At 43.4% G+C, this 22,472-nt stretch overlaps 1 protein-coding gene and 1 pseudogene across 1 annotated transcript in view; one reads left to right on the forward strand and one right to left on the reverse strand.

The window, feature by feature from the left end:
- LMNB1 (lamin B1) overlaps positions 1-20,823 on the reverse strand; it is a 64,493-nt gene extending 43,670 nt beyond the window's left edge. The window contains exons 1-2 of the mRNA XM_024757162.1: positions 20,668-20,823; positions 20,062-20,564 (exon numbers count right to left, since the gene is read on the reverse strand). Coding sequence (XP_024612930.1) covers positions 20,062-20,420 — 359 coding nt within the window. The 5' untranslated portion in view covers positions 20,421-20,564; positions 20,668-20,823. The remainder of the gene's footprint in view (positions 1-20,061; positions 20,565-20,667) is intronic.
- On the forward strand, positions 3,693-3,986 carry LOC112407759 (protein S100-A2 pseudogene; annotated as a pseudogene).
- Positions 20,824-22,472: the final 1,649 nt, after the last annotated feature.

Genomic DNA, 22,472 nt, shown 5'->3' on the forward strand with positions numbered 1-22,472 from the left:
ATAATCTGAAACTCATTACAGAACAGTTTTTAAATTAAAAAACTGTTAATTAAAAATTACAGTTTTAATTAATCAAGCATTGGCAAATTATTGCCTTTCTGTTAACATTTCACTGGTCAGTTTATACCATACAAGTCAGTATATATCACAGACGCTCAGCTGAATGAATTTTCTAGTTTGACTAGTAACACAGCCACAAAAGTCCCTGAATTCTGCTTTTCTAAATCATCTATTATGTACCCGTGAACAAAGAATCCATGTTCATTTTCAGTATGGGATCCATACACATGCTTGGGTTTGGATTCCTTCTTTTACAAGCGCCATTAATTTTCACTTTTTTTGCAAGTACTTTTGCCCTTGTTCATTGATTCTCATATACAGAAATATAAGAACAAAGTGTTACATAAAGCAATTGAAAATGAGACCTAAATTATTAGATGGTCTCTTAGAGATAGAATAATTACATATCTAGAAAAAGGTATACAAAATTAGTTTTTGGATATTAAATGGCATTTCCATGAAACCCACCAAAGATTATTACACTGCATATATACAAGAATAGATAAGGGCAAGAATTTGTGCTCACCAAATGCTTGCTAAATGCATAAAATCTGTTGGAGATGTGTATTCTTATGGAAAAATTCACCCAAAGTATAATATTGATAGACTTAAGAATACAGACTTTTAAAAGCTACACATCTGAAAAAAACAGACAAGAAACATTCATGTTTCTAAAGATAAAAAACAGAAATTCAAACATCTGGATTTTTTAAATGACTGCCTTCACATATCAGATAAAACAACAGCTTACGGAAACCAAAACTAACTCTGAGGTCAGTTTTAAGTCCCATTCATAATATTCTTTAGCAAAATACTAGGCAACTCTCTGGTTGCTTAGATCACTTCTTAGCAATTTTGAGAAGCTATTATAGATTGTCAGGTTCACCTTATATAAGAGTAGCTGGGCTTCCCTGGTGGCGCAGTGGTTGAGAGTCCACCTGCCGATGCAGGGGACACAGGTTTGTGACCCTATACTGGGGAGAAGCAAACAATAAACAAATACCTATACAGTCGGGGTAATCAGTATTTTGAAGAAAAATAAATCAGAATAAAGAGTTAGAGAGGGACTTCCCTGGTGGTGCAGCGGTTAAGAATCCACCTGCCAATGCAGGAGACACGGGTTCAACCCCTGGTCCATGGAGATCCCACAGGCTGTGGAGCAACTAAGCCCATGCGCCACAACTATCGAGCCTGCACTCTAGAGCCCGCAAGCTACAACTACTGAGCCCGTGTGCTACAACTACTGAAGCCCACACACCTAGAGCCCATGCTCTGCAACAGGAGAAGCCCGCACACTGCAACGAAGAGTAGCCCCACTTGCCGCCACTAGAGAAAGCCCACGCACAGCAACGAAGACCTAACACCGCCAAAAATAAATAAATAAATAAATTTTATTTTTAAAAAAGAGAGAGAGGGGCTTCCCTGGTGGCGCAGTGGTTGGGAGTCCGCCTGCTGATGCAGGGGACGTGGGTTCGTGCCCTGGTCCGGGAAGATCCCGCGTGCCGCGGAGCAGGGTGATCATTTTATATAGTGTGGTCAGAAAGAGACTGATTTTATGCCAATAGCCATTTTTCACATCAGAAAATCACTTTTCAAACCCAGATTTTATCCAACAATACAGTTACTAGTATCATTAGTTATTTCACTGCTCCTCTATGGGTTATATGCAACCCAATCTTATAGGAAAATAGTCTCCTAAAAAAATGGTTATTACTAAGTCAAGAATTATTTGGGGGGAGCCTAGAGAGTGCTAGGAAACATGCTGATACAAGAAGCAAAATCAGACACTAGCCCTGTCCACAGAGAGATTCCACTCTAATAAGGGAATCAATCAATCACACAAAATTGTCTTAACAAATCAAACTTGTCAGCAACTTTCTTGTCTAAGACAAAAAAGTACACAGTGCTGCAAGAACACCTGATGTAACTTCTGGGTAAAAATGGCACATTAGACATTACTCCACTATTACCCCTTCCAGAAACACAACTAAACAACTGAGGAACAAATTCACAATGAAAACAACTGACAAGGAAAGAACAAAATTTTAGAAGCTGAAATTAGATGAGTGAAAACGAGCTTAGTCCACCCAAGAGTGCTGAATCCCAAAGTCAGACACAGGGCTATGTGAGAAGTAACCTAATTTATACTGCAGATACTGCTGATAGCAAGAGATACCCTGGTACTCTGAAGTAGGACTAGATGAAAATCTATCTAGGAAGCAAAGCAGATCGCACTCCATGCTCCTGGGCCAATGGCCCTTCATTCACAGGATAAAAGAGGAAAGGTTTACTCTCTAAGGAATAAAACAGAATCTCAGACCTGGTGTCACCTGGTACAGCCAAAGGCAGCACTACCATACTGAAAAGGCAGGAGAATTCCAGTGGACTTTTACAGATGCTGATGTTGCCTCTCAATCTCCCTCAGCTTAAAGTACGCTGTGCAGCCAAAGCCCAAGAGAGAAGACCTGAAGACACTGATACTGGGTGTTCCCAGTGAAATGATTCCACTGTTACACAATGAAGCTTAGTCAAGAAGCCCCACTCATGTGTAGAGCTTCCCATCAGATTTTTAGAGCCCTACTTCTGAATACAGAGGACATACAATAGTCATCAGACCTCAGAGAAAAACTCTGTGAATTGACTCACCCAATGGCCATACCACCCTCCCAGTTGTACTTTCTTAAACTAGAAAACTAAAAACTACATTTGCCAGAATCTCTTGCAGCTAGGCTTCTGGATGAAAATTAGGTACTCTAATACATCCATAAGCAATGAAAGAAGGAAGTATCATGGGGCCACCGTCCTGGTCTTTGTGGCAATTTTGCTGCTGACAAGCAGGGTCATTAAAACCTGAAATTCTGGGCTTCCCTGGTGGCGCAGTGGTTGACAGTCCGCCTGCCGACGCAGGGGACACAGGTTCGTGCCCCGGTCCGGGAGGATCCCACATGCCGCGGAGCGGCTGCTGGGCTCGTGGGCCATGGCCGCTGAGCCTGCGCTTCCGGAGCCTGCGCGTCCGGAGCCTCTGCTCCGCAACGGGAGAGGCCACAACAGTGAGAGGCCCGTGTACCGCAAAGGGGAAAAAAAAAAAAAAAAAAACCTGAAATTCTTTTGTCCTATATTAATACCACACACATTACTGTAGTAAACTTTGAAACCAAGAACTGACTCCTCCAATTTTTGAGATTGTTTTGGCTATTCTGGATACCATGCATTTCCATTTACGTTTTAGGCTCAGCTTCTCAATTTACAAATGAGGCAGCTGTGATTCTGATAGAAACTGCACTGAATCTGTGGGTCAATTTGGGGAGAATTGCCATCTTAACAATATTAAGGTGTCTAGACACGGCTGTGGGCTCAGGAAGTTTTAGGGCAGCCTGTCTGCTGATGGGTGGGGCTGTGTTCCCACCTGGTTGGCGGCTTGGCCTGAGGCGTCCCAGCACTGGAGCCTACAGACTGTTGGGTGGAGCCAGGTCTCAGTTTGGTTACCTGGGCAAGATGTCCACCTCGAGGAGAGTTCATGCAGATGGATACTCCCCAAAATGTCTGCCACCAGCTTTCATGGTCCCAGAAGAACCACAGCCAACCCCCACCTCCCCAGGAGACCCTCCAAGACCAGCAGCCCCAGATCCAAGATGTCCAGTACCCTGAAGCAGGTTCTGGCTGTGATGGTCACCACCTTCCACAAGTACTCCAACCAAGAGGGCAACAAGTTCAAGCTGACTAAGGGGGAGATGAAGGAATTCTGCACAGGGAGCTGCCCAACTTTGTGGCGGAGAAGGTGGATGAGGAGGGCCTGAAGAAGCTGATGGGTGATCTGGACCAAGGACAGCAACCAGTAGGTGTACTTCCAGGAGTACACTGTTTTTCTACCCCTCATCACTACCATGTGCAATGACTTCTTCCAGGGCTCCCCAGAGCAGCGCTGATGCAGAACTCTTGGCTTCCTGCCATGGGTCTCTTGGGCCCAGGAGGACTCTGTCTTTTTTAGTTTTATATTCAGTAGATGTTTTTGCTTCTTGACACCACCCCCGCCAAAAATACATATATATATGCCAATATTAAGTCTTATAATCCATCAATACAGGATGTCCTTCCACTTATTTAGGTCTTTAATTTCTTTCAACAATGTTTTGTGATTCTCAGTATACAAGTCTTATACTTCTTCTGTTCAATTTATTCCTAAGTACTTCATCTCTTTGATGCTATGGAAAATGAAGTTTTCTTAATTTCATTTTTGAAAGTGTTCACTGCTAGTTTACAGAAATACAGCTGAGTTTTGTACATTGCTTTCATACCCTGAAATCTTGCTGAGCTTGTTTATTAGCTTTCAAGAGCTTTTAGTTTTTGTTTTTTACAGATTCCTTAGGATTTTCTTAGAATCATTTCATCTGCAAATAGAGACACCGGTGACCCTTGAACATCAAAGGTTTTAACTACAAGGGTCCACTTATGTGAAGATTTTTTTCAATACTAAAAACTATAGTACTACATGATCTGCAGTTGTTTGGCTACAGAGGGTTGACTATAAGTTATACATGGATTTTTGCCTTGCAAAAGTCGGCCCCCCCCAACCCCCATGCTGTTCAAGCGTCAACTGTGTAGTTGTTTTACTACTTCTTTTCCGATCTGAATGCCTGATTTCTTTTTCTTCCTTAACTGCCCTGGCTAGAACCTCCAATACAATGTTGTATATAAGTGGTAAGAGTGGGCAACCCTGTCTTATTCCTGACCTTAGGGAGAAAGCAGTCAGTCCTTACCATTAAATATGATGTTAGCTACAGGTTTTTCACAGATACCTTTTACCAAGTTAAGAAGTTCCCTTTTATCCCTCATTTGAATATTTTTATCATGAAAGACTGGTACATTTTGTCAAATGCTTTTTCTTCCTCTATTGGGATGATCATATGGTTTTGGTCCTTCATTCTATTAATAACAGTATATTACACTGTTTCCTTTCACAGACTGAACCAACCTTGCATTCCCAGGATAAATCCCACTTGGTGATGGTGTATAATCCTTTTACATGTTGGTGGGTTTGGTTTGCCAGTATTTTTGCACCTATATTCATAAGGGATATTGGTCTGTAAAGTTTTTCTGAAATAATGTCCATTCTAAGTCCATTCTCCAGCTTGCTTGGTGTCATGAGGCAGTTGTTCTTACAGCAACAGCAGTGACAGCTTCCTGGTCCTGAAGTATAGCTATACACTGTTTTTTCAATTCAGTGGTTTCAGTGGTGACCTCAGACATAAATAAAAGCTCCCAAAGAAGATCAGTTCTACAGTGTTTGAGGTATTGTTACTGCTTCTCTGACCCTTCTAATAATTTTTTATAAGCATCTACTTTCCATATTGTTTTCCTTTCTGATTAAGATATCTATTGGTTTCCTGAAAGATACAAAGACCTAAACAATTAGAAAAAGAAATTAACTTGGAACAATCGGAACTATGAAGGAAAACGGAGACTTCTGAAAAGAGAAACCATTGCATCCATGAAACTGAAATGAGATCAGTATGCTATAAAGAACCATTAAGAATAAAAAGAAGCTATTGGAAATTTCGAATATGACAGCAAAAATTGGAAGATAAAATTGAGAACATCTAGCAGAGAAAAAGAGATTTTTTAAGATAAGAAAACTAAAGGATCAATTTAAGAGATCCAACATTTGAAAAACAGGAGTCTCCAAAAGTAATAAGAGGAAGAAATCATCAATAAAATAATTTAAGAATGTTTCCAAGAACTGAAGACATGAATTTCCAGACTGAAGAATTCTCACCAAATGACCAGCACAGTGGATGAAAAAAGATCCACACCAAGGAACATCCTTGTGAAATTTAAGAACTAGACCACAAAGATGATACAAGCTTTTTAACTTTTCACTCATTAGTACTTCTTAGCAACAACAGAAGCTAGAAAACTGTAGAGCATGCCTTCAAAATCCTGAGGAAATATTCTTTACAACTTAGAATTCTATACCAAAACTATCAATGCTTATGATATGCAACTAGACTAGAAAACAGCACAGACTCCAAATGATACTTCTTTAATAAGATAAAACTGGGACTTCCCTCGTGGTTAAGAATCCACCTTCCAAAGCAGGGGACGCAGGTTTGATTCCTGGTCGGGGAGCTAAGATCCCACATGCCGCAGGGCACCTAAGCCCACACTCCACAACTACTAAGCCCGTGTGCTCTGGAGCCTGCGCGCCACAACTAGAAAGCCCACGTGCTACAACTAGAGAGCCCGCGTGCTGCAACTACTGAGCTCACGTGCCACAGCTAGAGAGAAGCCCGCGTACCACAATGAAAAACCCCACATGCCACAATGAAGATCCCGTGTGCCACAACTAAGACCCAACGCAGCCCAATAAATAAATAAATATTTTCTTTTAAATAAGATAAAACTAATAGAAAGCCTCCTGATTCTGAATGACTTGGTGTTTTAACAACTGGTATCATCTTTCTTTATAGTTAGACAAAACTAAGTAAGTAGGAAAAAATCCTATTTTCACAAGCAATCAAAAGGTGGTATAGGGAAGGGAAACTAAGTATAGTACACTGTTGAATTCTGCTGGGGGTTATGTTCATAGAGTATAGGTATTTTTGCTATAACACAATATATGTGTTCCTGAAAACGCTTACATTCTGCACATATTAAAATTAACAAAGAATGGGAAAAATAAGGTTGGAACAAACCACTAAAAACCTATGCAACCTTGTAACCAGAGCACTAGCAGTAACATAATTAGTACCCCAGGGACTTCCCTGGTGGTTCAGTGATTAGGAATCCACCTGCCAGTGCAAGGGACACATGTTTGAGCCCTGGTCCAGGAAGATCCCACATGCCGTGGAACAACTGAGCCCGTGTGCCACACTATTGAGCCTACGCTCTAGAGCTCACAAGCCAGAACTACTGAGGCTGTATGCCACAACTACTGAAGCCCGAGCGCCTAGAGCCCATGCTCCGCAACAAGAGAAGCCACCAGTGAGAAGCCCATGCACCACAACGAAGAGTAGCCCCCACTCACCGTAACTAGAGAAAGCCCACGTGCAGCAACAAAGACCCAATGCAGCCAAAAACAAATTAAAAAAATAATAATAAATTTTTAAAAATAATAATGATGATAATTAGTACTCCAGGAGATGACTTGGACAATGCAAGCAGTCAGTTTAGTGTGTCTAGAGCTGCCTCAAGAGATGCTCAGAGATGCACAACAACATCAGAGTGGCCATGCTGGCTTGCAGGAACTGAGACATTAGAGATAGAAATAGACTCTGAACACAACCCCGGCTACAAGAACAAAGGTGGTGCACACCTCTCTGGGGGAGGGAATCCTGGGTGCAGGCACTCCTTTAACTTTCTTAAAATAGAGTTGAAATCAGAGCTTTCTTTCCCTCTGAACTCTACTCTTGATATTCTGACTCTCCTTTACTAGGAAAAGTCATATATAAGTCAATACAACCTCTAATTACAATATCATTTCTCTATTTACCAGTCACATATGAGTGAATTGGTGCTACAGACACATTTGCAGCAGAACACAGTGAAATAATACTTTATATACCAAAACTGATCTAAACTAATCTCAACTAAAATGTAATGTATGACTATTGGGAGGATAAGAGGAAGAAAAATTTGTTATGAAGAACAAAATGAAAAAGTCAATTCCTCATCTTCCATGGCACAAAGTCAATAATGCCATTTAGATATCAAGATAAATATCAAACGAGCAGTTAAAATAGCTGAAGGTAATTTTTTCATAAGAAGTCTTGGAGATCTCTGAATCCTTAAATTATGTTCACACATACACATTTGTTGGATAGTCACAGGTTTTGGGGTTTTTTTGGTAAAAGCTCACATTTACAAAACCAGATAGGGAAGACTTCCTTAAGTAATGAATTAGAGATCTGATGTTTAAGGAGGAGTTAACCCAATGATGACAGAAGTCCAGACAAAGGAAACTGCATATGCAAAGGCCCTATTAAGAGACAGCATGGTAAACAGGACTGAATAAAAAATTTCATGGTTGGGGAGGAGAGAGCAAGACCAAGTATGGTGTGAGTTGAACCCACAGTCATTCAGGAGCCAGCTCATAAAGAGAAGAACTTTTAGGTATGTCCAAGTTTGTCTAGGGTAATTTCCATTGATGCCAGTGTCCCAGCATAATTATCAATAGCTCCCTCTTTCACACCAAGAAGGAAGTAACCCTGTTTGAATGCTAAATTGTACGGTCACCCTAGTATTAGGTAATACTGAGGATTTTACTCTTCATCCTAGAAGCTACTATCCTGGAAACCACTTAAAGTGTTTTAAGCAAAGGCGGTGAAGCAATCATTTTTTTAGTGAAGAATGTTAGAGGGATAAATGTTCTGGTACCCTATCCAATGTTTTGTTATATAAACATTGAGTAAGAACCTACTTTAAATCAACCTTTAAGAATGTCTTCTTCCTTTCACATCAAACACTCTTTATGACCTAAACTCATGACCTTTATTCTCATTTCTTCCTTAATTATGGTCAGTGGCTTTGACCCTACTGCTCTTCTCTACCATTAGATGCTCCTCACAGTCAACAGTAAGTTCCCACGAACCAAAGTCAATGGATACTTTCTAGGCCTTATCACACCAAAACTGTACTACCATTCCTTTGTAACTCTCCTTGCCTTTCAGGACAACGCCTCTACTAATGTTTTCCATTTAGAAGCCAACCCTACTTATCTCTCAACACTCAGATTTCACTGCCTCCCCAATTCCTCTGGGATGTCTCTGAAAACTTTACAAAGCTCCTACTCTGCTTTACGTGGTATGGGGAAAGGGGTAGCCCCTTTCTCCATAGCAAGATGTGGATACTGCTATCACAGCACTTGTTACATTGTACTAGCATATTGCAGTTACAGTATCACAATACTGTAGTGCATTTTATGTCTTCCTCACTACATTGTAAGCAACTTGTTAACAGGCACTAAGTGTCCCATCTCCCTGTTACCAGCATCTGATTCAAGGCCTGGCAGGTAATACTTGTAATAGGGAAGAACCTGACTCCATATTGATCTGTTTCTTCTACTTTAACCTTTGTATTCTATTGCTTTTGCTATAAGTTAATCATTAAATGGATGTTGCCTACAGCTTAAAGTATACATAATGAGCCATCTCCAGGAACCCTGTCTCCCAGTTAAGCTAAAATACCTTGGTTTAGTATTGGAATACCCTTGGAATATCCTAACCAGGCCCACCTGAGAATGGATGCAGGTAAGAAGAAATGAACATATCCCTTCCCGTTCTGGCCTGAACCAGGAAATATTAGCAACAACGTATCACCTTTTTTACTTTACCCCTCACCTCCCCTTCTTTGTTCTGAAGGAAACTAGCACCCAAACCCAGGCAAGATGGTTCTTTGGGAAACTAGTCCACCATCTTCTTGGTGTGCTAGCCTTCCAAATAGTCACTATTCTTTGCCCCAACAACTCGTTTCTCAATTTACTGGCCTGCTGTGTGGGGAGCAGTACAAGCCTGCACTTCGTAACAGTACCTGTCCCACAAATGTGTGCTGAATAAAAAATGAAAACAATATTTCTGCCATGAGTATTCAAGACTTATTTAGAGATTTTAGTTTATTTTAAAGTTATTATTAAGGCACGGAGTAAAGTAGGAAAGTTTTTCAACAAGGAAGAAAAGACAAAAGAGGTCTCTTTCAGTAATTCATTTTTATCCTTTCCTTATTAGCAAATGAAGCCCTCAGTATTTCAAACAGCTGCCTCAGTTACTGCACCCTCCTGACAAATCCAAGATTATCTCAAATATCACTGTGAAAAACTCACATCTAGTACCATTTCCAAAAGTAGCACCCAAACCTGAAAGTCAGCTGTCTTATGTAAAACTTCAAGTCCAAGGACAGATGACAGTGCTCCATGAGCCTGCTTCAGGTCGGTATTAAATGGCATGATCCACGTAAAAACCCTGTAACAATGCTAGAAGACAGAGCTAGGATCTATTCTAGCTCTGCCATTGATCTGCTAAGTTATCCCAGGCAAAATATTTAACCTCTCTGAGCCTCCAGTTTCCTCACCCATCAAACAGGGTTATCGTAACACTTAAAAGACAGTGTCTGTAAAGCACTTAGCATAGTACCTGGCAAACACAATAAGCAGAAGATAAATGTTAGCTCTTTTTGTCCCACATCTTGCACCAGTATTCATATCTCTCTAGGTCTCAATTTCTGAACCTACACAGTGGGCTGGATAGATCAGATGATCCAAGTCCCCTCCTAGCTATAAAAGTGCTATAATCCTATGATCAATAAACACAAATGCGGGGCTTCCCTGGTGGCGCAGTGGTTGAGAGTACGCCTGCCGATGCAGGGGACACGGGTTCGTGTTCCGGTCCGGGAAGATCCCACATGCCGCGGAGTGGCTGGGCCTGTGAGCCATGGCCGCTGAGCCTGCGCCTAAGGAGCTTGTGTTCCGCAACGGGAGAGGCCACAACAGTGAGAGGCCCTCGTATCGCGTGCATAAACAAATAAATACATAAATACAGACAGACAAAGGCAAAAAATTAAATTTAAAAAGGACCAAGTAGGGCTTCCCTGGTGGTGCAGTGGTTGAGAGTCCGCCTGCCGATGCAGGGGATGCGGGTTCATGCCCCGGTCCGGGAAGATCCCACATGCCGCGGAGCGGCTGGGCCCGTGAGCCGTGGCCGCTGAGACTGCGCTTCCGGAGCCTGTGCTCCGCAACGGAAGAGGCCACAACAGTGAGAGGCTCGTGTACCGCAAAAAAAAAAAAAGGGAAAGTCTCACTTATCATCTAGGTCTACAGCAAAGATATCAGCAGAAACCTAAGATTATGACCCAAATGTGGATCTTTTTACTCCTTTATGTTTGCAACATGAGCATAACAATAAAAATGATCGAGAACTAAAAAGAACCTGCAGAAATTAAAAATAAATTCCCCCAAATGGACACCCATATGCTGTTACTGGCATCAAAAACTGGCAAAGTTGTAATTACTTTATGCAATGGTTAACATTTCACCAGTAAATTAGTTCAACATTTAACCATTTTTATCAATATGTTAACCAGGAGAAAAAATTTGATATTGTCAGTAAGTGGGAAGAGGATAATCATGGCCCTCTATGGCCTCTGAGAAATTAGGTAGTCACTGCAAAGCCGACATCTCTGGTCACGGTAAACTAACCCTACCCATTAAAGGCTGTTGACGTATCTTCAAAATGACGATACAGCACATTTACTGACATGTAAAGAAGTTCGCAAAGCAGTGTAGCATGAAAGAAGGTTACGCATCAATATTTATCATGAACCCATTTTTCGTTAATAATATGGATATAAAAAGAAAAACTTCAGGGCTTCCCTGGTGGCGCAGTGGTTGGGAGTCCGCCTGCCGATGCAGGGGATACGGGTTCGTGCCCCGGTCTGGGAAGATCCCACATGCCGCGGAGCGGCTGGGCCCGTGAGCCATGGCCGCTGAGCCTGCGCGTCCGGAGCCTGTGCTCCGCAACGGGAGAGGCCACAACAGTGAGAGGCCCGCGTACCGCAAAAAAAAAAAAAAAAGAAAAAGAAAAACTGCAGAGCTCTTATGGAACCAAGGGTGACTTTTATTTTCTTCTTGGTGTTTATCTGTATTTTCTAATTTTCCATAATGAATATATAATTTTTGTGTAACAAAAAAAATTAGTTTTTTAAAATTTCCCAGATATAACAGCCAAAACACAATCCCTTTCATCAGAGAGATATATTGGAAAAAAAAAAAAAAAGAAGTTAAAAACTCTGATTAGGAAACTTCCCTGGATCCCAGAAATAATTGGGAACTTCAGTTAGACAGGGTGTCGTCACCCAATTAACACTTAAGGCTCATTCTCACTATTTGTGCATGAAATAGACCTACAGTGATGATGTAAAAGTCTAAAGATCTCTAACTCAGAAATACCTGAGGTGAAGTCATCTGGACAAATGAAAAGAACAAGCATAATGGAGTATATGGAGAAAAAAAAAAAACATTCAGCAGCATATTTTTACAGTGCTTTATCTTTCATTCTGTGTGTTTACTTCCTTGAGCCTGGGTACACCAAAAGATTACCTAGTCTAACCTCCTAGTTTAAATAAACAACTCCAAAAGATACGCTCTACCAAACATCCTTTGAAAGCATGGGAAGGAAGCATCATGATGGTTTCATTACTTAGGACCTGTCACCTAGACTTTAACACCAATTCTAGTCGTCTATCCTTCCTGTTCTTCCCTTGAAAATTAAAGTAATATTTACCATGAAGTTTTATACCTCTCATATTAAGGCAAGGGTGTTACTGGCAACTTGCTTCTACCAGGGCAAAATAAGGGCATAAACAAAAGACCAAGTAATATATGGGATCAAGATTTTTGTTTTTCAATTAATTATCCTACCTACAAAGGAAAGTCCCTAGAGCAGATTAGCATTTATTACTTTAGGTTTGAAAACTGAAAAATATTAATGTTAAAACAACCCTGAAGATACTGTTTAGCCCTGCACCTAAATTTCATTCTGTGTGACCAAAATATGTAGAAAGTCAACACAGTAAACATATACAATAAGTCCAAATATACAGTAAATCCCCAGCACCCCCTTCTCCCCAAAGAAAGAGAAAAAAGTTTATCTGATTTACTTTCACTTCCATATACTTCCTAATTTCTTCAAATAGCCAATTCTGATAAAAATCCACCCGTTATTATGAGACAAGTAAATGACAGGCTAGAAAAAGATCTGGGTTTCTTAATTCTTCCTGAGATTCAGAAAACTACTAGTTATGCCTTATCCCAATTACACAGATGAGGCATGAAAGCTCAAAGAATTAAAGTATTAATACCTGCCCCAAGTCACAAAATGTAGGAAGGTGCAACTTCATGTAGCGCTCTTGCTTAACACTACTGTATCTCAGGCTACTGTGACTGACAAGTGTCCCAGTTATACATGCGAGTAGCACGTGAACATCTGTACACATTTTTTAACGAAAACACACAAATCCAAATTTCCCAACAGAAGTTTCCTTATTAACGTACTGACAAAGCAAAATCAGAGGAATGTCGTTTGCCCAAAGGGATATACTATGTAGGCTTGATCCCCTCAACCTCAAACCTATCCTATTCAAAACTTGCTTGGGGACGAAGGTAGGAAGCCTACAAATCTTCAGGTGCATATATACTGTGAAAAAAATACAAGCAACATTACACTTTATTCTATTTTAAGAAAAACTTTTCTTTTCATGAAATTATATTTAAAAAGAAGCACCATCTGTTTTGAAAAGATATGAAATTCTGCTTTAAATAACAAATTTTTTGTCCAGTATCTCAAAGACTAATTTGAAAACACTGGCTTTGAGGCCCAATACCTATAATACACTAAACTATGTTTCTTGGGACATCCTTTTTATTTTTTTTTAAGATTTGGTTTTATATTTTTGGCTGCACTGGGTCTTTGTTGATGTGCGCAGGCTTTCTCTAGTGGCGAGTGGAGGCTACTCTTTGTTGCGGTGCACGTGCTTCTCATTACATTGCGGTGGCTTCTCTTGTTGTGGAGCACGGGCTCCAGGCACACGGGCTCCAGGCACACGGGCTTCAGTAGTTGCAGCATGTGGGTTCGGTAGTTGTGGCGCACAGGTTTAGCCGCTCCATGGCATATGGGATCCTCCCAGACCAGGGATCAAACCTGTGTCACCTGCATTGGCAGGTGGATTCTTTTTTTTGTTTTGTTCGTTTGTTTGTTTGTTTTGCGATACCCGGGCCTCTCACTGTTGTGGCCTCTCCCGCCGCCTGAGCACAGGCTCCAGATGCACAGGCCCAGCGGCCACGGCTCACGGGCCCAGCCGCTCCACGGCATGTGGGATCCTCCCAGACCGGGGCACGAACCCACGTCCCCTGCATCGGCAGGCAGACTCCCAACCACTGCGCCACCAGGGAAGCCTGGCAGGTGGATTCTTATCCAGTATGCCACCAGGGAAGTCCCGGGACATCCTTTAAAAAAAAATTTTTTTAATGAAGGGACAGTAAATTGACTTGCTCAGCATCTCAAACAATGCTACAGCATCCATTATATTAGTTATATTCCAGTGAGCCCCCATCTCCAGTTTCCTAATTAATTCATAATTCTCAAAAAAGAGAAAATGACTTTAGAGTTAATTTTGCATCCTTTCAAGCTTGAATATCTACTGTGAACCAATCAATCAATCAAATTTATTTGTGTTTGAGGAATAAAGCACAACTTCTAGAACCTGATGAGTCAAGCAAAGTTACTAAGAAGTAGTCAATTAAAAAACATGAATCATTACTCTTATATGTAATCCCAGAGCTCTAAAACTTAAATTTTCATTAATTCATTTGGTGACAAAACTTGACCTGAATGGACATGAGGCTATTTTTAGTTGTCTTTCTCCATTTACTGTGACTATTAATCTTTCCCTGCAGAAATACCTGTTTCACATAGAGTGCTACCCCAGACCCCACTGGGGTGTCATATACAGTATACGCATCATACTACCTTCTTAAAGTTGGAATTGCTTTTAATTCCAAACACTTGTGGCTATAAGGGTTTTACATAAAAGACTATGGATCTGTACCACTGAAGAAAAAAAAATGTATGCATCTACAAAATTAGTTACTGAACAACTGTTCCACATAACTTTCTCTTACATTTAGTTTTCCTGCAGAATTATTTAATACTGAAATTCTCAATTAAGTCAATTTTTCTTTGCTTTTTTTGTTTAAAGTGTTGACTGATGGTATTCATCATCATTCTTGGCAAGTATTCAAAAAAGCTTCCAATGAAATATAATTAGGCTTGGAATGAACTGGAGTAGCTATATCTTAGATCTAAGATCAGTTTCCCTGTAAGAGACCACCTGCACAGAAGCCGTTGTCAAATTCGTTCTAGCAGGACAAGTGTCTCCAAGAATTCTTCTGTCTTTGAGGTATGTTGTATGCTAAAGAACCAAAAAGGGACTAAGTAATTTTGGAATCTATAATTCTCTCAAGACTTGCTTTCTTTTTTTTCTTTCTTTTTAAATGAAAGCTTATTTATTTATTTTTGGCTGTGTTGGGTCTATGTTTCTGTGCGAGGGCTTTCTCTAGTTGCGGCGAGCAGGGGCCACTCTTCATCGCGGTGCGCGGGCCTCTCACTGTCGCGGCCTCTCTTGTTGCAGAGCACAAGCTCCAGACGCGCAGGCTCAGTAGTTGTGGTTCAAAGGCCTAGTTGCTCCGCGGCATGTGGAATCTTCCCAGACCAGGGCTCGAACCTGTGTCGCCTGAATTGGCAGGCAGATTCTCAACCACTGCGCCACCAGGGAAGCCCCAAGAATTGCTTTCTTAATCTAAATCCACCTAACAGACTAATTACAAAGACTCTAACTCCAAATAAATTACAGAAAATTATTCTTAAACGAAAGAGCTCAATGGACCCAAACAGATAATAAAACATTTCTTCCTTTTCATCTTACAAATTGTACTTCAATTATTGTTCAAAATTAAAATATTTCCAAGATTTCCAAGGATTACTATGCACAGGCACTGACCTCCCCACTAGACCCTAATAAAAAAGCAGTAGGGACTTCCCTGGTGGCGCAGTGGTTAAGAATCCGCCTGCCAACACAGGTGACACGGGTTTGATCCCTGGTCTGAGAAGATCCCACATGCCACAGAGCAACTAAGCCCGTGCACCACAACTACTGAGCCTGCTCTCTAGAGCCCACGAGCCACAAATACTGAGCCCACGTGCCACAACTACTGAAGCCTGTGCGCCTAGAGCCCGTGCTCAGCAACAAGAGTAGCCACCACAAATGAGAAGCCCACGCACCGCAATCAAGAGTAGCCCCTGCTCGCCACAACTAGAGAAAGCCCGCATGCAGGAACGGAGACCCAACGCAGCCCAAAATAAACATAAATATTAAGGGAAAAAAGCACTAAACAACAAATAAACCCACAGCAAGAAAGTGAACAGAAAAAGAATCATTAGCAAACATTTCAACAAATTTCTAGTAGATAAAATGTAGAGGACGTCCCTGGTGACACAGTGGTTAAGAATCTGCTTGCCAATACAGGGGACATGGGTTTGAGCCCCGGTCCGGGAAGATCCCACATGCCGCGGAGCAACTAAGCCCTTACGCCACAACTACTGAAGCCTGCGTGCCTAGGGCCCATGCTCTGCAACAAGAGAAGCCACTGCATTGAGAAGCCTGCGCACCACAATGAAGAGTAGTCCCCACTTGCTGCAACTAGAGAAAGCCTGTGTGCAGCAACAAAGACCCATCACAGCCAAAGATAAATAAATTAATTAATTAAAAAAAAATAAAAACTTAGTGGCTTAAAAAAATATATAGATAAAAGTACCTACCACAGAACGTGCACACAGGGGCTACAGGAGAAAGTGAGGCAGACTTAAAATGAGGGATTAACTCATGAAACAGCTTTGCACCTCGCCCTCCTGGGCACCCCTTAACATAACTGCAGGCTTTCCAACAAGTTGGCCAAGAATACATCCCATTCCTACATAAAGAGATCCTAATATGCTCTTACACTCAGAAAAGTGGGAAGGAGATACCTAAATAACTCGGCAGTAATATTCAAGCATTACCTAGTTCTTCATTTGAAAATGTAGACAACCAAGGATCAGCAATTGACAAAAATGAGTAGGAAGATAAAAAGCAAACCAAACAAAAAGAACAAGTGACCAGGGAGGGAAAAGAGATAATCCAATTAACAGAAGAGAATTTAAAAAGAAAACCCTAAATATTACCCACAGACAGATTAAAGAAAATAATCATCCTTAAAAATAAACACAAGCTGAAAAAAAGAGATACCTGTACAAAAAGATTTCTTGGAATTAAAAGTATGACTTGTGCCTTTAAATGTCACTATTGAGCTGGAGAAGAGCAAAGTAATTTCCCAGGATGAAAAAAAGAATTATAAGGAAACAAGAAACCCAAGAGTTCAACATTCCAACAGGAGAGAACAAAGAAAATGGAGCACAGAAAACACAGAATAAAGTAAAATTCCCAGAGCTAAACAAAGACCAAGACTTTAAATGGAAAGGACCTGCTTATAACAACTACAATGCATAAGAGAATATCCATACCTAGACCTATCACCATGCAATCCCAGAAAACCAGGAGAAAAGAAAATTCCAAAGCTTCCCGAGAGGCAAAGCAATTACCAAAAGAAAGTAACTGTGACTGGCATTAGGTAGACATGAACAACAACTGGCTACTAGAAGACAACGGGGCAATATGATACTTTCCAAGCTGTGAGGAAAAATGTTGAACCAGTATTCTATACCTAGCCCAACTATTCATCAAGCATGAGACAAAAATCAAAATTATTTTCAGATACACGAGACTTGGAAAGTCTACCTCCTGCCATCTTTTCTGAATAAGTAACTTAAGGATGTTCTCCAATAAAATGAAGGAAGAAACCAAGGAACTGAAAATATATGATACAGGAGGAAACTGGGTCTAAATCAGGTAAATTCCTAAGACGTCAACTGCACATCATGTCTTAAGAGCAGAGAGCTTAAGGGAAGAAAGTAGCCTCATATAATAGATATTATGATTAGATATCTTTTAAAAGTTTGAAGATATGCTAAAGGCAAAATTTTCTTTAATCAGCAAGAAAAATGGAAGGCTATTTAGGAACAAAATTGTACAAAGAAAGTCAGGATTGAAATATGAAAGTAAAATGTGGTATGTTTTGAGGAATTGATGGCACATCAGAAAATAAAATACATCTAATCCTAATAGATATATATGTTCAGGCTCTCTCTATATAGTTATATATAGACATTTATCTATCTATAAAATCCCAGTACACTACCTGACATCTCAAAGAAAATTGTTTTCAATTGTCAAGCCCTCAGACAGGCCTTCCTTAACTATACCATCCCTTCACCCTGCTCTATTTTTATTCCCCTAGTATCTGTTATCCTAACATTATATCACATTCACTGATTTCATTGATTCTAACACATATATTCTTCACTTTTTAATCTTGATGAAACCAGCATGCATTTTACAATCCATGCAGAGCATTTTACAACTACAGTCAGCCAGGTGGCAGTCTTGTTACTGTGTGAAAAACCTTCAGTGGATACCTTCTGAAAAGATTATAAAAGCACCAGCATCAAAATGTTTCAGATTAGCTGAAATACAATTTTTATTCGCTTGCTGGGTATCTCCCCTATCATCAACATAAGGGCAGTAACTTATTTTTTTCAAATCTCTGTATCCTCTACATAAAACAGTGACTGGCAGGTAACATACTTAATCTGTGTCACACTTTAACATCTCTGAAAACAGGGTGGGTCCAACAGGATGGATCCTGCATAGTGGGCCCTTACGTTTTTCTTCTTAGTGGTACATGTGATAATGGTGAATCATATAAGCAATGGCATCCAAGATATGAAGAAATTCAGTAATGAAAAGTTTGGAGGAAGATGGAGACAGTAGTGAGTGAACAGACCCATTTCAAAAGACGACTCCAAAGATTAGAAAATCCAGGAAACAGAAACATAAACTTATTATTATTTTTATTTTGTGGAACTAAATACTCAAAGAAATAAAAACAAAAAAGGCTAAATGTGATTGTCTCCTGGAAGGAGGCAAGAGACATCGTTTTTCACTATAAGCCCGTCTATACATTTTTTTTTACCAAGTGCACACATTCTTTATGAACCGTTTTTCAAGTATTGAACAAGATGGGGAAGTTGAGATTCACATAGTGAAAATCACAGAGACTGAGACAGGAACATTTACACGGAGACAGAGGGACATTCAGGGGAACACAAAGTCAAAGTCAGAATCAGGTATCTCCACAGATTTCAACTGGCAAGAGGGGATGAAGACCACCGGAATTCTGGAGGCAAACCGAGCAATATTCTAAAGCGTGACTTCAACACTAGCTGCCTACTGAGGATAACTATGACATTTTGCTCATCAGAAAGGCAAGGTAGGATCGGCAAAGGCTTGCTAGTTTATCCGTGTGCCCTAACTGAAAAATTCAGACCCTCTTATGTGAAAAAATTACAAGCCCTCCCTCGCCACAACTCTCCACATTTACACAACACCCTTTCACCTGCCCTGGCCTGTCAACATAAGGACAGATGCGGGGACTGAGCTGGGTCTCCTCTACACCCGAAAAAGCAAGTGACTATGTCTGGGCGATACAAAAGCTAGGGGAGAGGACTGCTGCGGGAGGGCAGGCGGTTCGTCGATCCGAGAACGGTGGCCAAGACGTGAAAAAACCCAGCTTGCGGAGTCCGGTGCAGAGAAACACCCAAAGACCGCGGCCTGTCTCGGCATAAAGAAAGGACACCTTTCTCCAGAGAAAGCTAACCAGCTTGAACACCCAACTTGCCCAGAGCCGACAGTGGCGCGCAGTTCAGACTCCGCCCCTCCCTCTTCGCCCAAGGCAGGCGCAGAAAGATCGCAAAATGTCACAGGGCCAAGACTGAGCGCGCCAAAGCGGGACCCACCCCCGGGAGACCGGGACGCCGGAGGCAGGTCCCTCCCCTTCCTCTCTCCGCCCGCGCAGAGCTCATTCATTCTCCAGGCGGGCAGCCGGTCCTCCCCGGCCGGCCATTCCTGCACCGCAAACCCACCAGACGCTTTGTCTCGGGCCCGGCCGGAAACCGGGGCGCGCATTCGAGCGCGCGCCCAGACGCAACCTCCCCGCACCTGGCGCCCGCCCGATCTCCGCGCGTTTAAAGCCTTCTGGATCCCGGGGTCCGAGGCCCGAAGCCGGTCGCCTGTCGCTGGCGGCCCCAGGCGCGCACTTCGCCGAGTCCCACTGGGTATCCAGGATCGGGAAATGTGCATCCCGGTCCCACCATCACTACAGCTTGAGACCCCCGCGCGACCCCCGCCCCCGGTGAAAAACACTAGATTCTTTCTCCTTCTTAGAGACCGAGACCCTGCCCCTTCCGAAGGACGTGAGCACCCCGGCCCTCGCCCTCCTGCCCGAGCTGCGCCCCCGGCACTCACTTGAGGAGCAGCTGGTCGTGCTCGGCCTTGAACTTGCCCAGCTCGATCTGCAGCTTGGCGCGCTCGCGGGCCGTGTCGTCGAGCGCGCGTCGCGCGTCGGCCAGCTCGGTCTCGTAGAGTGCCTTGAGGCCGGTGAGCTCGCGGCCGCGCACCTCCTCACGCTCCGTCACCTGCAGCTGCAGCGCGCTGTTCTCCGTCTCCAGGCTGCGCACCTTGTCGATGTACACGGCCAGCCGGTCGTTGAGCTCGCGCAGCTCCTCCTTCTCTTGCAACCGCGACAGCCGCGTGGGGCTCAGTGGCGTGGCGGGGCCGCCGGCGCGGCTGCCCGTCCGCGGCTGCACGGGGGTCGCTGTCGCCATGGCGATCGGCGAGGAGAGCTGAGCGCTGAGGCCGCGGGCAGCGCCGGAACACGGAGGGGGCGTCAGTCGGAGAAGCGTGAGGGAAAGCACGAACCGACGATCCGCGCTCGCGGAGAGGCAGACGTCGGGGGAAGGACGAAGCACCTGGGATGGCGGGAGAGGGGTTACAGCACAAAGGGCAAAGGGAGAGGACTACGAATCAATTAAACGTAAAACGTCCTTTGTAAGAAAACATGCACACACTCACACACGCTCAGGAAATACAGGGTGAGGGTGGCTGGGAGAGCCGAGCAGAGTCCGCGCGCCGCCACCGCCGCCGCCGCCGCCGCCGCCGAGTCTCCCGCCCGCAGCACTTTGTTTCCTCTCAGGCGGCGCTGAGCCGCGGGCGGGGGGAGGAGGGCGGAGGGGCGGTCTGGCTGCGAGCCGCTGGGGGCGGAGGTGGCGCGGGCCGCGGCGCCGCGCTCCCCAAGATGGCCGGCGCGCTCCGGCGTATCCCCGTGACCGTCTCTGGCCAATGGGGGGCCGGCAACTCGGGGGCCGGGCCTGTAAATTCAAAATCTGGCCCTCAGGCAACCGTCGGCTCGGCGCGCCCGGCTGGGCGTGGCTGGGGGCGGAAGGACTGAGGGCTGTGGGGAGGGGTCCCGGGGACTGCTCGAGCGGCGGCTTTGGGCTCCGCGCCGGCTGTGCTTTCCCACCAGCCCGCGGGGACCGCTAGTCGGGTCGGGTCGGCGGATGGCGGGAAGGGGCCCAGAGGCTTCCGGGGCGGGTCCGTGCCGCCGCCCACACCCGGCGGTTCAGGGAAATTCAAATGTAAACGTCTCTAACTGACACACGCACAACTCGTAGAGCCCGGGACGACCGCGGGCGTTGTAACCTTATCCCCGCCCCGCGGTGAGGGTTCGGAAAAAGGCCTGGAGGCCCGGCCGCTGTGGAGTTATATAATGAGCGCTGGTGTCCGAGGTTCAAGACCAACTGCGTGCGCGTTCCAAGTGCAAACCTTTATTTTTCTCTCAGGTGGAAAACGGTGTAGCAAAACACCTCCTCCCATCAAATTGACGCACGCGTGTCTTGAAGCGGATGGATAAAGACCACAGAAAAGCCAGTGCTGATGGGCGGTCCCCGATCCGTTTATTTCTTAACAATTTAGGGCTTTATAAAATCAAAACCACCTCACAAGTGATATGATTAACATGTTACTAAGTAAATAGCACAAGCTCTTCATGGTCATGCTTCACTAAAATCCCATGTATCAAAATCGAAACTTGTGAAAACTTAAGTAGAAATGCTTTTTGCTTTGAAAAGGGATTCCCCTGAAATGTAATTGACCACAGTTCTAATAGAATGTCCATCAATCCCTTTGAAAACTTTTAAAACTTTTAAACTTTTAGACTTAACATTTATTGAAGTTTACTATGTGCCCTGCCCTGGGCTTTTCGTGGATTATCCATCCACACATTCTGTGGTGTGGGAACCAGATTCCTTCCATTTGAAAATGTATCCACGTAATAGATGAATTTCCTTACAGCAGCCCGGCAGGCGACAGGACTGCCTTTGAACCCAGGCGGTTTCAATCGCCTCCAGAGCCTCGCCCTCAACTATAAGCTGGAAGGCCAACTCAACCCTTTAGGGACGCATCAGTAGAGTAATTACAGGTTAGTTACCTTAATAATGGCAGAAATGAAGACTAGAATGTTCTTTCTTTCTTTCTTTCTTTCTTTCTTTATTTATTTATTTTCCGGTACGCGGGCTTCTCACTGTTGTGGCCTCTCCCGTTGCGGAGCACAGGCTCCGGACGCGCAGGCTCAGCGGCCATGGCTCACGGGCCCTGCTGCTCCGCGGCATGTGGGATCTTCCCGGACCGGGGTACGAACCTGTGTCCCCTGCATCGGCAGGCGGACTCTGAACCCCTGCGCCACCATCTAAGCCCTAGAATGTTCTTTAAATATTAATCATGCACATAAGAATTAGTGAAGGGCACCGGTTGAATATCATCCTCCTTGAATTTCCGGGCACTCTATTAGTGGCGATACTCTTCTTGTTAACGGTTCTATT

This window comes from Neophocaena asiaeorientalis, unplaced genomic scaffold (genome assembly GCF_003031525.2).
Source record: "Neophocaena asiaeorientalis asiaeorientalis breed wild unplaced genomic scaffold, Neophocaena_asiaeorientalis_V1.1 scaffold149, whole genome shotgun sequence".
Classification (NCBI taxonomy): domain Eukaryota; kingdom Metazoa; phylum Chordata; class Mammalia; order Artiodactyla; family Phocoenidae; genus Neophocaena; species Neophocaena asiaeorientalis.